The sequence below is a fragment of the Thamnophis elegans genome, unplaced genomic scaffold, assembly GCF_009769535.1.
Source record: "Thamnophis elegans isolate rThaEle1 unplaced genomic scaffold, rThaEle1.pri scaffold_7_arrow_ctg1, whole genome shotgun sequence".
Taxonomy (NCBI): domain Eukaryota; kingdom Metazoa; phylum Chordata; class Lepidosauria; order Squamata; family Colubridae; genus Thamnophis; species Thamnophis elegans.
In genome coordinates this window covers 54,745-70,997 of record NW_022473908.1, presented here as the reverse complement: position 1 = coordinate 70,997, position 16,253 = coordinate 54,745, and the positions used below count along the sequence as shown (strand labels likewise).

At 43.8% G+C, this 16,253-nt stretch overlaps 1 protein-coding gene across 1 annotated transcript in view; it reads left to right on the top strand.

Moving 5' to 3' along the window:
• Positions 1 to 816: 816 nt before the first annotated feature.
• Positions 817 to 16,253, top strand: part of LOC116523647 (UV radiation resistance-associated protein-like) — a gene marked incomplete at its 3' end in the record, with an annotated part of 54,306 nt that continues 38,869 nt past the window's right edge. Inside the window, exons 1-3 of the mRNA XM_032238776.1 lie at positions 817 to 1,702; positions 13,460 to 13,577; positions 14,332 to 14,366. Of these exons, the coding sequence (XP_032094667.1) occupies positions 1,625 to 1,702; positions 13,460 to 13,577; positions 14,332 to 14,366 (231 nt within the window). The remainder of the gene's footprint in view (positions 1,703 to 13,459; positions 13,578 to 14,331; positions 14,367 to 16,253) is intronic.

Here is a 16,253-nt window from a genome sequence, read left to right as displayed (position 1 = left end):
CTTTATTATGTAAAGTGGGCTAGCCAGGCCATCTTAATGGCCCATTAGCTGGGGATGGGCAGAAAGCTACAGGCAACTATTCTGTCTTTTGAAACATGTTTCTTTTCACATCCAGAGAAATATTCTGCCTTTTCAATATTTCCTAGGATATTTCATTTTTCTGGGAGAGGGCTGGATGATAACTTCCCACAATCCAAAACAGGACAAAGCTGTTAAGCCACAATAGGAATTATTGCATTAACCTCAGAGCAGTCCAAACATCAACCAAACTTAGCTCCGACAAACACCTAAGATTTGTATTTTGCTTATAGAGCCAGCTATTACCCTACATAACCCCTGCAGGGCCGCATGGGAATCCGACAACAGCCAATAGGAATACATGCTCTTGCACAGGAACAGGAATCTCAAGTGCAAAGCTTAAGAGAAGGTATAAAATCCCCTCTCAACTCCATTTTGTCAGCTGCCCCAGAACGATGGCCTTGGTGGTCCTGTTCATCATTAAGCCTTCTTTCCAATTGACCACACATTTTTCCGGTCTTTTTCCCATATTGGAAATGAACCCAGATGGACATTACTTCCCCACAAGGGAATATCTCTGAAATTATAACTGAAACGGTTAGCTAGTTATTATTTGAATTATTTTAAAGGGCTGTGAGGATCAATTGTGATATAATTATCCCTGATTTAAACTGTTTTTTTTTTTTAATTTTCTTTTCTTTCATGGTATCATGAACATTTTGTTCTTATATTGAGCTATAAAAATAAACAGAAGCCACTGCCAACAGAGTCCAACTTTATTCATTGTGCATTTATGCCATTAACAAAAGTTCTTTGTGGCGGCTTGCAGAAAAGCCACAAACATTTTAATTCCCGTTTTTTTTTTGCAAACGGGCGACGCAATGCATGATGGGTAATACAGCATCCCTCTAGACAGGCCGGGCCCGGCCTCCTTCATCTGTTGCTATGGAGATGCGCTCCCCTCCCTCCGAACGTCACTTGACAAAACAAGACCACGTGACCCCCTGTCCTCGGCTTCCCACCCTTCACCTAGTTCCATCCGTCTGTCCATCACTATAAAGCTCCGTCCAATCGCGAAGGACGTCTTATATAGTATCCCTTTAGGCCCGCCGCTTGTAAGGAGCCCGCCGACCAATGAGGGGCGAGATGCGCGTTCGCTGTCCATAGAGGCGGTGTTTCCAAATACACACGCAGACGTAACGAAGCGCCTCAGAAAGACGGAGACGTTGGTTAGACCGACGTGCTTAGGGACCAATGCGTCCGCATTGCCGCAAGGAGGAAGCCCGCCTTCCTCCCCGAGGAGCCAATCAGCGGGCGGCGTGTCTCCGTCGCTCCGTCTTCTAGTCGCTTCAGCCGTATTGGAAATAACAGGGCTTCGCGGAGAAGCGCGGGAGGCTCTGGAGTCGTTTCGCCGGTCCCGGAAAAAGCGAGCTGGAGGCTTTCAAAGAAGCCCCGGGGGCGGCCGCCGGGTCCTTTCGGAGGCCTCGTCATCACCCTTAACTCTTCCAAATCCTCCACCGGCAGCGGCAGGAGCGGGCTCAATGCGCATGCGCCAAGGCCTCTCCTGCTTCCGAGCCCTCCGGGCCGCCGCCGGGTCGCCGTCAGCATGAGCCAAAGTGCTGCCGTCCTGCCCCCGCCGGGTCCCACCTCCCGCTCCATGCATGTGGAGCTGCCGTCTCAGCAGGTCGGTCGGTGTTTTTGCTGCGGGCCCGGGAGGGAAAGGGTTAACGAGCCGCGGGAGCGAGCACGTGAGAGGGGGGCGGGGCCTGGGGAGGGGAGGGGGGCCTCGCTCCCTCGATTCCACGCGCGTGCGGGCGCGCTCCTCGCCGCCTCACTTCCAGCTCCCGTCCTGCTTCCGGGTGTCTGGAATCGCGCGCTCATCACAAAAACCCTGTGAGGTGGGTTAGGGTGAGAGTGAGTGAGTGGTCCAAAGTCACCCAGCTGGCTTTCGTGCCTATGGCAGAACTAGAACTCACCATCACCTGGTGATTGGCCCAAAGTCACCTAGTGTTTTATGCCTATTGCAGAGATAGAACTCACCATCTCCTGGGGATTGGACCAAAGTCACCCAGCTGGCTTTCCTGCCTAAGGCAGAACTAGAACTCACAGGCCCCCGGTAATTGGACCAAAGTCACCCAGCTGGCTTTCATACCTAAGGCAGAACTAGAACTCACAGACTCCTTGTGATTGGCTCAAAGTCACTCAGCAGGCTTTCATGCCTAAGGCAGAACTAGAACTCATAGACTCCTGGTGATTGGCCCAAAGTCACTCAGCTGGCTTTCATGCCAAGGCAGGACTAGAACTCACAGGCCCCCAGTGATTGGCCCAAAGTCACCCAGCTGGCTTTCATGCCTAAGGCAGAACTAGAACTCATCATCACCTGGAATTGGCCCAAAGTCACCTAGTGTTTTATGCCTATTGCAGAGATAGAACTCACCATCTCCTCGTGATTGGACCAAAGTCACCCAGCTGGCTTTCATACCTAAGGCAGAACTAGAACTCACAGACTCCTGGTGATTGGCCCAAAGTCACCCAGCTGGCTTTCATGCCTAAGGCAGAACTAGAACTCACAGATTCCTTGTGATTGGCTCAAAGTCACTCAGCAGGCTTTCATGCCTAAGGCAGAACTAGAACTCACAGACTCCTGGTGATTGGCCCAAAGTCACTCAGCAGGCTTTCATGCCTAAGGCAGAACTAGAACTCACAGACTCCTGGTGATTGGCCCAAAGTCACTCAGCAGCTTTCATGCCAAGGCAGGACTAGAACTCAAAAACTCCTGGTGATTGGCCCAAAGTCACTCAGCAGGCTTTCATGCCAAGGCAGAACTAGAACTCACAGACTCCTGGTGATTGGCCCAAAGTCACCCAGCTGGCTTTCATGCCTAAGGCAGGACTAGAACTCATAGACTCCTGGTGATTGGCCCAAAGTCACTCAGCAGGCTTTCATGCCAAGGCAGGACTAGAACTCACAGACTCCTGGTGATTGGCCCAAAGTCACTCAGCAGGCTTTCATGCCAAGGCAGGACTAGAACTCACAGACTCCTGGTGATTGGCCCAAAGTCACTCAGCAGGCTTTCATGCCAAGGCAGGACTAGAACTCTCAGTCTCCTGGTGATTGGGCCAAAGTCACCCAGTGGGTTTTACGCCTAATGTGGAACTAGAACTTCCTGTCTGTTAGTGATTAGACCAAAGTCACCCAATGGGCTTCCTTGGTGGGACTAGAACTCACCGCCTTCTGGTTCCTTAGGCCAGCACCTTAACTCCTGGACTGATGTATATCAAAGTAGCTCTGCTATTATTTTTGGGACTTGATGCTGCCCTATAACACAGGACCAGTGAATGTGTGGAATTCCTTTCCCTAATTCATGACCTTTTAAAAGGAGTCAAATGACCAGCTTTCTGCAAGGAATATAAATCCTTCCATTCCCCACTTTCCCGTCAGAGCTGAAGAAGATTCTTGGATGAGAAGTGAAACGTCTTCAAAAGAAAAAACAAGAAAGTCCAGTTGCCTCTTGAAAAAAGCACCTTTGGGACAGTCCTTCCCCTAATTATGTCTTTATGAAATAAATGACTTTCTTATAAAAGGTGCAATGCAACAGAACAGGGACAATTGATTCAGTCGGCTTTCTCTTAAAGTGCACAGTCTTACGTTATATGAAATATTTTCTATAATTCCACCCTAAAGAATGGCTATTCGGAAGGAATTAAAACATGCCGATGTCAGTGCTCTTAATTGATAGTTTGCTGGCCTGAAAAAGGAGTTTGAGAACTCAGAAGGATCCTAGATAGGGCAGACTGTTTCAAATGGCTTTCCAAGCTTCTGGGTTGTTAGAGCACAGTCATCACATGATCATAGCCCATGGTCAAGATTATCTCTTTGAAGAAACAGCATTGCGGTTTTTATAAGGACGATTAACATGCCTACTTACACTTTTGGGTTCTTAGTGTTCTCTGGGCTTTTGGTTGTTTTCCTACAGAAGTTTCATTATTCGTTCATGCACAGTTGATGTTCCATAGCCTGGCAACAAAATCTGCAGGAAAACATCGAAGCCCAGAGAACACTAAGAACGCATAAGTTTATGCTCTAAACTTTATTTAGAGCAGGGTGAGGAACTATGGCCCTTTTATTATTTTTATTACTTCCTCCAAAACTGTGGGTTTCAACTCACAGCTGACTTGTGAGTTGAAACCCACAGTTGTGGAGGAAGTCCACAAGTCATAAAGGGACCGTATTTTCCCCACCTCTGATTTAGACCAACCTGCCTCCTTCGTGCCATTTTAGGTACACGAGGGGTCCTTTGGAATATATATAGTCCTTAGGAACGGAACTCTTTGCAGAAGAGCAAGGACTGATATGATCTTGACAGAGCCCCAGACAAAAGTTTTTTTTATAGATTCCTTTGAAATACATGCTGCTTCTGCTTACTCCTCCCACTACATTTCTTTGGTCAAATAATGAATGTTCAAAATGATAAGATGAGCCACACTAAAGCGGTGTCTGTTGTTGGTATTTGATTTATACATCTGTTGACATTCTAGAATATCATTTTTAATAAGTTCCTTAGCCAACTATAATTATATTGCTTGTGTATGCTTTGCCTTTGGGTCAAGTGGGAGAGATTACATTTCTCTTGCTAGTATTGTGCATGTAAGCTGTATAATAATTATGTGGTCTACATTTGGTAGAGCTATGGAAAATGTATTCCAAGCATTTAAACATTTTAACATGCCTAATGTCTGACCATTTAATCGCCAGGCATTTATTAAGCTGAGATAAGTAGAAATTAGGATCTTGATTTTAGCACAATTACTTTCAAGTGTTTCCTCAGAACAAGAGGCTAAAAAAGCTCATTTTAATCCTGTTGGTATTTGCCTTACATCTGCTTATAGAAGCAGTATTTTTGCATTACCCTTACAGCTTTGTTCTGGAGATGAGCTTGAATGCAGATTGGAAATCAGTAGAGGCAGTGTGGAATACAAGACCTGGCTTGCATGATATTTTTTCTGCTAGAAATTGTAATATAAGAGCATGGTCAAAAAACAGAGTGTCTGATCATCTGCCAGAATGTGTTATGAATTGATTCAGTCAGTTAAATAAGTGCTTAGTATAGTACAATGCTTCTTTATCTATAACTACTAAAATTTTCATTGGGTTTGTCTGTTTATATTCTCAAGATATCTCAGACAGTACCTTATGCCCAAACAATTTTTGAATAAAGACCCCTAAAATTTGCTATCTTAAAGAATGTGTAAAATATCAAAATGCAAAATAAAATTTCATCATGTGACCATGGGAATGCTATAATGATTGTAAGTATGAAAAATGGTCACTTCAAACAGTCACTAAACAAACAGGAGTACAGGTAGTCAAGCACTACCTGTACTCCTGTGCAATTGAAATTGAAAGTAGTGGCTACTGCAGTGTCCCCGCAGTCACATGATTGTGATTTTGAATGTTCTGGCTTCCTACAAGCAGAGTCACTGGGGAAGCCAGCGGGAAGTTGGAAGTTATACCCGCTCTCAGTGCTTTTTTGCCCACCTGTGGTCATTCTGTTTATCTATTTACCTTAAGTAAATATTAACTTACTGATGTTTGTTTGCCAATTATTATTTTTCTATTTATGATATATGCTCTTCTGGGGTGACCATATGACGATCCAGCATTGGTGTAAATATATATATATATGTGTGTGTGTGTGTGTGTACGTACGTACGTACATACATACATACATACATACATACATACATACATACATAGTCAGCCTAATATTTAGTGTCCATTCTGGTAATGTCAGACTACATTGTCTCTCTCCCAAAGGATGACCCAATGGATCACAGAGTTGCTTAGCTAGACAGGTAATCCTTGACTTACAACAGTGACGAATGACAATTTTTCACACTTACGACCATTGCAACATTCCTGTGTTCAAAATTCAGATGCTTGGCAACCGATTCATTGTTATGACGATTGCAGTGTCCTGGGGTCACGCGACCCTCTTTTGCAACTTTCTGATCAGCAAAGTCAACGGGGAAACCAGATTCCTTTAACAACCGTGTTAACTAACTTAGCAACTTTGGTGATTCACTTAGCGACTGTGGGGAGAAAGGTTGTAAAATGGGACAAAATTTGCTTAACCGTCTCCCTTAGTAGCAGAGATTTCGGGCTCAATTGTGTTTGTAAGTCAAAGGCTGTGCACTAACGTGGATGATTAGTCTGCTAATAGAACATTTTAGATTGTGCATTTTTCTAGACGGGCAGTATAAATGCGTGGAAGAGCAGGCTGTGTAGAAAAATTGCAGGCCCCTGCGCTGTCTTCCTCTCCTCCCTTTGAGCCTTCTCCTCATCATCAGCCCAGTGGAGTTGCCAATAAAGCTGCAACAGGTGTGTGGGAGCAAAGCAAAACAAAGGAGACCCCTGTGTTTTGCAAACCTTACATCCACCAGAAAACAAAGTAAAGCAGCCAAATGTTTTAAAAAAGGTATTTCTTCCTTCAAAGGGAGTGGAGGAGAGGCACAACAATGCGGAAACACAACATGGGAAGGTGCAGTTATTTTACACGCTGGCCATTAGCAGAAAAGTAAAATGTACAAGAAATTCCAGAGAAAGGAATTAATACCGAACGGTGTTTATAACAAAAGTTGGGCTTTAGCAGACTTGTTAGACAAGTTTGAAATTGGGAGCAATTGGTTTTGAGCTCTAGAGCCAATTTAGCTCCTCCTATTGCTAATAATATTCTAAAGTGATCGGTGGTGAAATTCAATTTTTTTTACTATAGGTTCTGTGGGCATGACTTGGTGGGTGTGGTGTGGCTTGGTGGGCGTGGCTTAGTGGGCGTGGCAGGGGAAGGATACTGCAAAACCTCCATTCCCACTCTGGGGCCAGCCAGAGGTGGCATATGCCAATTCTCTGAACTACTCAAAATTTCCGCTACCGGTTCTCCAGGGTCTGTCAGAACCTGCTGAATTTCACCCCTGGAAGTGATCCTCTTACACTTTTTCTAGCAAAAGAAAAGTGAGTGAAAAGGACCTGGTGATTAGATACGAAGCTATCAAGCACCAAACATTCTTAGCTTGTGATCATGTTCTTTATAAGCATTTCAAGAAGTCCTGGAAAAGTCCTGTTTTCTTAATTCCTAGCAGATTTTTCAGAAGAGAAATTCTTCGGGTGGAATGTGAAGCTGATTCTTCATTACATTTGAAGTGCCCAGCCAATTATTTCATAACTTCTTGGCACTCTGAATCAAAACGGGGGCTGGGAAGGGTAAGCTTGTTCTTAGATTTTACTCTCTTAGCTAATCCCAGGGCAGATAATACTGGTTGAAGTAGCTGAATAAATTTGCTATAATCCCTTTCCTTGAGGTTACAGCCACATAAGCAAGAGGAAAAGAAAGTGTCAAGTTTCCTTGATAGGCTTCTACTTTGCCCCATGTTATTAATTTGGCATTACGTTTGCAGAGGTGAGATTTTTGAGTTTTAACTGCTGCAAAAGGCCCCCACTGTAGAGTTGACCTAAATTATCTTTTCTGTGTAAAGTGTGTAAAGTTTAGTGAAGTGGAGACAACTCTCACATAACATAGCTGGATAATTACACATTTATTTGTACTGATACCAATAGAAGAGAATCTTCCTAGCTCAGGCTTACTTGTGGCAGAGCCATGTAGTCTCTAAGCTTGGGGTTGTGCTTGCAAGCATTTTATCACCTGACTAGGTAACATCATCAGTGTTTAGGGAGTGTGGTGTTTGCTGCCTGTTCATATACAGTAGCTTGCCTTGCCAGGGTTGGTTGGGGTATGGTTTTGATAAACTAAGATCTACCAGGGAGGAAAACCACACTCCCACTACTTTAAAACTACTTTATACAATCTGAGAGCAAATATACCACTCACCAGCACTGATGATGTTACCTACTCAGGTGATGAAATGCCTGCAGGCAAATCCCCAAGCTCAGACAGCACAAATTACTTCTACTGAATTGCAAGTTGGGAACGTAGCAATAGCAATAGCAGTAGACTTATATACCGCTTCATAGGCCTTTCAGGCCTCTCTAAGCGGTTTACAGAGAGTCAGCATATTGCCCCCAACAATCTGGGTCCTCATTTTACCCACCTCGGAAGGATGGAAGGCTGAGTCAACCCTGAGCCGGTGAGATTTGAACCGCTGACCTGCTGATCTAGCAGTAGCCTGCAGTGCTGCATTTAACCACTGCGCCACCTTGGCTAACGTAGGTTACTTCTCTCTCTTTTTAATTTATCTCTCTTTCAGGGATGCTGTAGTTTCTAGTTTTTATCCTCAGTAATTATTTGAGGTGAAAGTCACAAGTTCATTCGAGATTGCCTTCATTTGCAACAGCTTTAGTAGCTATGGCCTGTGTTTCTGTTCTTGAATAGCTGTTCGAATAATATGCCCTGACAATTTTAAAAACTTGGATAAAAAATAAAAATTCTTTGGGTGGTCTTTAGCAGAACATACCCAGTTTGGTGTCCTCTGGGTATAATGGATTCCATCTTTATGCTTAATTATTGGAATTGTCATTTGCTATACCTTGTTGGCATTAATGTGATGTAGTTGTGTTTCTAATGTCCTGAGAATGGTAGGAGGAGCCCAACGGCATTTGCTGAAATGAAGCTAATTTCCATTAATCTCCTTAAGTGTTAAAAATAGTTGAGCATGTGAGTGATTGAACTATACTAAATCACAGTATTGTTTCAGAAGAAGTTTCTATTAACTGGGGAAATTTAATTTGCATGCTGGAAGAAGGCCTTTTTTCCTATGGCTATACTGTGTTATATTTTTGGTTTTTCATTTTTCCTTCCCTGCAGAACAATTGCACAAACAAACTGTTACAATAATTTAAAGAGAGCGAAGTGTTGAAAGCGAATGTTTATTGCACTTTGTTCTGTGCAAGTCTTGTCTATTAAAATTTTACGCTTAGCAACTTTTTCAACTCCTAAGGTTCTTAATGAGCTTAATACTCCATGGGAGTTATTTCCCCGTTTGACTGTGAATAGGCTACTGAGTAGAACAGAGCTATATTCTTAGTACATTCCTTTGAATAGTATTTGAGTAACAACACAAGCTTAACATTGAGAGTAGTCACACTGCCATCAGTTGATCTCTTTGAAGTTGCTTTGCTGATTGTTGGTGTTCAGTCAGCAGATGCATTTTTATTTAGAAATAAAGGAACACCTCTTTCATGGGGATGTTATTTCAATTCTACTGCCGAGGTGGCGCAGTGGTTAGGGTGCAGTACTGCAGGCCACTTCAGCTGACTGTTATCTGCAGTTCAGCGGTTCTAATCTCACCTGCTCAAGGTTGACTCAGCCTTCCAACCTTCCGAGGTGGGTGAAATGAGGACCCAGACTGTGGGGGCGATATGCTGACTCTGTAAACCGCTTAGAGAGGGCTGAAAGCCCTATGAAGCGGTATATAAGTCTAACTGCTATTGCTATCCGCTGTGTTTTAGGTACAGCAAAGATTTCTCCAGATTTTATTCACGCAACTATCTGTGGCTGCCGTAGCCTCTCAGAAATTCTTTATTACTGCAGTTTATTTTTTGAAACAGGTGGCCAAATCGCCCCCCAAAGCTGGAGGCTTCATTCTTGCAGTGCCCTGGAGATTCCTGAGGCACCGTAAGAACCCGAAAACACTCTAGAACTGTGATGGTGGACCTATGGCACGCGTTCCATAAGTGGCATGTGGAGCCCTTTCTGCGGGCACATGGGCTGTTGCCCCAGCTCAGCTCCACTGCGCATGCACGCGCGCCTCCCGCTGGCAAGGTGATTTTTGGGTCTCTGCCGTGCATGTGCGGGGGCGGGGGGGTTGTGCGTGAGTGGGTGGGGGGAGTGTGGGGGCGCCCCCATGCCCCATTTTTGGTCCCAGGAGCCTTCAGGGAGGCCTGCTAGGCCCAAAATGGGGGGCGCGGAAGGGTTGTGCGTGCATGTGCGGGGGTGGGGGGGGTGGGGCGGTGTGTGTGTGTGTGTGTGTGTGATGCCTGCATTGCATTATGGGTATGGGCACATGTGAACACACTGTCCCTTTCGGCACGTGAGGACAAAGGTTAGTTATCACTGCTCTAGAAAATACTATGAGGGCAATATTAATTTTGTAATATGTTAGCTTCCAATGTAGTTATTTTTTTAAAGTTTGATTTGTATAGCCACTCAAATTCATGCATTTGAGATAGGGGGCTATGTATCTCAAATGCAGGACTCTAAATGGCTTACAAAAAATGAAAAGCAATACAAAAATACTAAAACATACTTTAAAAGTGTCATGTAAAAAATTAAATGAATCTTAACAAAATTTGGTAATGAATGAAGCCTAGGGAAGGGTTTTTAGGTACTTTTGGCATTTTGAGGTGTCTTATTTAAGATCCAGAATATACATGTATTTATTCAAGAGTTTCCAGGGCTTATAAACCATTTAAATCACAATCAGCTCTGAATGTCATATATTCCCCTAATTCTGTATCCCCAGAAGAACACAAACACAAAAAAGTAACAATCCATGTAATTTAGGAAGTGACATATATAGGACTAGGAACACACAACCACCCAACCAAACATCAGGCAACTTAGAGAAGCCAACCTATTCCAGCTCCTGAGATCTTTTGGAACAGCCAGCTCTGACTTTCTAAGAGAGAGGAGAAGATGTCCAGGAAAATGCTCCCCCAAAGGACTGAAGAAGCTACTTGGATAAGCAGCGAAACGTTTGAAACCAACAAGGAAAAGAGTCCAGTGGTCACGACTCAACTTCTAGACTAGGAGGAAGCGGTGATTGAAAAGGCACTGACTGTCAACAGTTCGATCCTGACCAGCTAAGGTTGACTCGGCCTTCCATCCTTCCAAGGTGATTAAAATGAGGATCCCGTTTGTTGGGGGCAAGAGGATGACATTGTAAACCACTTAGGGCTGAAAAGGACTGTGAACCGGTATATAAGTCTCAAGGACTATTGCTGCCTTTCCATGGCCCCTAAAGATGCAGTCCCTGAATTGGGGGACACAGATGGAACCCACCTTATTTGATGTTATCCGGAAGGCAGATATCCAGGCCCTGCGTTCTATGAAGGGCTTTCACTCGATAAGCAGAACTTTGAATCACACCCAATTGGTAGCTAGGACAATTCTCAAAGCATGATGCTGCTCAGTACATCACGAAATGCTTGTACCTACTGGAACCTACTGTGTTCTGGAGCAGCAGAAAATGCTCTTCAAGGGCAGCCACACGGAGATCTTGCTACAGTGGTCCAATTGATTTTTGTGAATGTTCAGGAAGTTGGGTACAACAGAATTCTTGCTGCAGTGTTTGACTGGCACATGAGCCTGTCAGTGCCCTGCTCTGGCCCTGTAAACTGATATGGGGGAAAAGGAAATTTGATATGCCAGGAAATGGTAAGGGAAGAGTTTCAAAGCAGCCTCTTATTATTTCCTTCGTGAGAAGAAGAGTTCCCGGGAAGAAAAAGAGGATATGATTCTCTATTGACTCAAGTTTCCAGTGAAAGGATATTAGTCACAGCAATAGCCGATTTATATACCGCTTTCCAGTCCTCTCTAAGCAGTTTACAAAGTCAGCATCTTGCCCCCAACAATCTGCGTCCTCATTTTACTGACCTCGGAAGGATGGAAGTCAACCTTGAGCCAGTCAGGATCTGGCAGTGGGCAGAGTTACGCCTGCAATACTGCATTTGGCGCCACTACAGCTCGGAAATTAATAAGATTTATTAAAACAAGACAGAATAATTACCTATTAATATTTTCCTTTTGGTAGTGACATATTCAAGTTTTTATGCAGAGAATGATGTGTATTTGGAAAAGGCCTGCTTTTTTTTGTATAGTCTCATTTAATACTTTTAATAAAAGAATAAATGGAAAGTTGTAAATCCTTAGGTTTATTTATTTATCTACCATCGTATTTCTTACCAAATGTGACTCATTAATGAAAAAGAAAACCCGATGACGTGGTAAAGAAGTCCATGCTTCTTTCCGTATAGATGGCTACTTGCAACTTGTGTTGCAAATTGAGTAAAACAAATTATGAGTAAAATGTAGAAGTAGTCAAGGGGAATTAAAATTTCATCTAACACTAAGTTGCTGAAAGAGTTATTGCTGTTCATTGAAAAGTAGGAAGCCAAGCATTCTAGTTTATAAGCTCAACTTTTCTTTCTTTTTTTTTAAAAACAACAGTCTTTGAATAGTTTAGGAAAACTGAATGTCTTTCTCCAGATGGTTTTTATCTCTTGCTTTCTTCCTGGAATGCTGTTTTGTAGTTCTTGTTAATGGGTTTAAACCATGTTGATAGTCAATAGCCGTTGAGATTGTAATGTGATTTTCTCGTTCAGAATGAAGTGGATAGGAAGAGATAATTTTAATTGGCACTGGTCATAGTGTGGTTTGTTTGTAAGTGTGTTTAACCGAAGAAGTTGCAGGAGGTTGCCGAAATTGGTGAAACACTCCTACGTACTGCTTGCTTTCTGCTGAAACATTTCTGTTTTTCAATGTCCCAAAGGTGTTTTTTTTTTCAGGAGGAAACTGGAACTTTCTCTTCTTTACCCTTTCTTCCTTTCCCTCCTCATCCCCTTTCTGGTGCTTTTTTTCAGGAGGGAAATGAACTTTCTTGCTTTTTCCTTTTGAAGAAGTTTCGCTTCTCACCCAAGAAACTTCTTCAGCTCTGACTGGATGGTGGGAGAATTGAGGATTGATTCTCCTTGCAGGCAGCTGGTCATTTGCATCCTTTTAGAGGGTCGTTGAGGCCACTTGGAGGATTATCTGTGTCCTCAGGATCACCCGAGTGGTGCAGATAGGTATGTGCAGCCTTCTTGGAGCTCCTGAAAGGATTGTGTTGTGGAGCTGTGCTTTCTGCAGGATGTTTCAGCAGTTCCAAGATGCCTCCACACCCATTTGCACCACTCAGGGGACCTTGAGGACACAGACAAACCTCCAAGTGGCCTCAGCGACTCTCTTAAAAAAAATGCAAATGACCAGCTGTTTGCAAGGAGTATAGGAGGACTCTGTACATTTTTAACTGAAGCTACACATAACGAGAGAATTTATTTTGCTTTCTACATCTGGGTGCTTAAGGAACACACGCAGGATTTTTATTCGAAAGGCTGTGACAGAGAGGCAATAGGAGGCTGGGCCCTTGAGAACAAAGCAATAGCAATAGCAATAGCAGTAGACTTATATACCGCTTCATAGGCCTTTCAGGCCTCTCTAAGCGGTTTACAGAGAGTCAGCATATTGCCCCCAACAATCTGGGTCCTCATTTTACCCACCTCGGAAGGATGGAAGGCTGAGTCAACCCTGAGCCGGTGAGAAAGTTTTATAAAGAATAAAAATACCTCAAAACAAACATGAGCAATTCTTACCCAGCGTTCCATGTTAAACAATATAGCATTTGTTAAATAGCGAACACTGCTTAATATTTGTTAACGTTTTCTTTTCCAGCGTCGCCTCCGTCATTTGCGTAACATCGCAGCCCGGAATATTGTCAATAGGAACGGTTATCGCCTCCTGGATACCTATTTCACTCTTCACTTGTGCGACAACATAAATATATGTAAAGGTAAAGAGATATCTGTTTCATTGATTTCCATCACCATCTCCTCAGTTTGTCTAAGGCACGGGTGTCAAACTCATTGAGGGGCACATCAGGGTTGTGTTTGACCTCAAAGGACTGGGGTGGATGTGGCCAGGGTGGGAGTGGTCAGTTCAACGTCACTCGTGTTGGGGGCACCTGTGGCGGCCTGAGTGCTCTGCCCGCGAAAACAGGCTCCCAAGCTCCGTTTTTGGCTGCAACGACTTCCTGAAACCCTCTGCCAGCGAACAGAGCTCAGGAGGGATGCCCAATTCCACCATGCTGTACAGTAGAAGCCATTTTAAGGCACAACAGGCTGTATCTTAACAGAACACACACCTCAAGGAATGTTAGGGGTGTCTTACCCCCGGAGTATTTTTTTCCAGAGAGTAAGTCATCTGTGTACCAAGTTTGAAATTGCTCAAGGTGTTCCAGAGTTATGCTGGAACACCCACACCCACAAATCAAGGAGACAGCCATGTTTATATATACTTGGATCAAAGAAAGCTGGCTTTTACTGATAACAAGAGTTCAATGGGTATGGGTTCTCACAGGCTTGGTTTCCATGTAATCCAAGGATAATATTTTATGACAATCATTGTTTGCATATCCTGGCATCTCTAGGACTTCCAGTTGATTTTAATTATCAATTGCTGTTTTGCTCTCCCGGCTCGATAGCCTTGGGAATCTGTGCAATGTGATCCCTAACTTCCTTTTAATTTCTTTTCTTTTTTCTTAATAGAATTTTATAAGAGTGAAGTCATAAAGAATTCATTGGTAAGTGAACAGTTATTATCTTTACTAAGATTTTCCTTTTAACTTTTTCCTTTAAATTGTTAATACCACTTTATAAGGCCACACTTGGAATATTGCATCCAGCTTTGGTTACCACAATGTAAAAAAGATGTTGAGATTCTAGAAAGAGTGCAGAGAAGAGCAACAAGGATGATTAGGGGACTGGAGGCTAAAATGTATGAATGTACGGTTGCTGGAACTGGGCATGGCTAGTCTAGTGAAGAGAAGGACCAGGGAAGACAGGATAGAAGTCTTCCAGTATTTGAGGGGCTGCCACAGAGAAGAGGGGGTCAAGCTAGTCTCCAAAACACCTGAGGGCAGGACAAGAAGCAATGGATGGAAACTAAGCAAGAAGAGAAGCAACCTAGAACTGAGGAGACATTTCTTGACAGCGAGGACAATTAACCAGTGGAACAACTTGCCTCCAGAAGTTGTGAATGCTCCAACATTGAAAGCTTTTAAGAAGAGATTGGATAACAATTTGTCTGAAGGGGTGTAGGGTTTCCTGCCTAAGCAGGGGGTTAGACTAGAAGGTCCCTTCCAACTCTGTTATTCTGTTCTGTTCTGTTCTAAAACTAGAGACCACCAAGGACCCCTCATTTCAATCCTGAGCTACAGATATTCTCCTTTATTGGAACTCCTACCTGAAGGGTGGGGGTGGGGGTGAGGGGCAGATTAATGGCTTCTGTGGGCCGTAGTTTGAGGACCCCTGAGATAAGGTCATAGCTGATCTATCAATTGTTAGTGAAGGTTTTAATGACAATTTGTAATTAAGCAGAGCTCCCAAAAGGTTGAAATCTGTCCCTTTGGAAAAAGTCTTTCCAATACAGGTAATCTTCCTAGTTCTCAAAGCTGATACATATGCAGGTAGTCCTCGATTTACAACATGTTCACTTAGTGACCGTTCGAAGTTACAACGACATTGAAAAAATGATGACTGTTTTTCACACTTGCGACCGTTGCAGTGCCCCGGGGTCACATGATCCCCTTTTGCGACCTTCCGACCAGCAAAGTCAATGGAGAAACTAGATCCACTTAAGAGCCGTGTTACTAATTTAGCAACTGCAGTGATTCATGTGGCAAACGTGGCCAAGAAAAGTCATTAAATGGGGCAAAACTCGTTTTAACATATTTCTGGCTTAGCAACATAAACTTTGGGCAGTTGTAAGTTGCGAACCTCCTGTGTCCACATTAGGGCTGTGCAGCACTTTGGATTCTGATGAAGAGACACCTGTATTTTGGACTTAATAGACTCTCCCTGGTGAATCCTAATAGCTAGACGAGGACCTAGAGAAGGGGTCGGCAACCTTAAACACTCAAAGAGCTACAGAGCTCCTAACCGGAAGCCCCCCGTTTAATTCTGGAGCCGACCGGAAGTCCGGTTCCCCCACCATAGAGTCTCCTCCTAGCACGGCGTCCTTTTTTTCTCTACCTGTTCTAACCGAAAGCGCTATCAATTGTGGAGCCAACCGGCGACAGGGAGCCGCAGCAGAGGGATGAAAGAGCCACATGCGGCTCCAGAGCCGCAGTTTGCCGACCCCTGGACTAGACTGGCCCAGTTCCAAGTAGCACCTTGTGTTGTCCGTTCCCGATGAAGCTAATCCCATCAACCCTGAGCAGCTGACTCCCATGAATGGAACAGATTTTGCAATTGTCTAATTTGGGGGGAGAAATCCAGATTACTTGCCCTTCAATGTTCTTTGGAAACCTATTATGTAGCTGAGCAATTGGCCGCATCAGGACAAACTTTGAACAACTCACTTACCCACCCTCTTTGGAAGCCTTTTTGAACACACCTTGTTTGTCCTTGTTTAACAACTCGTCACTTAGCCACCATGCCGAGTTACAACAGATTTCCCCAGAGCTACT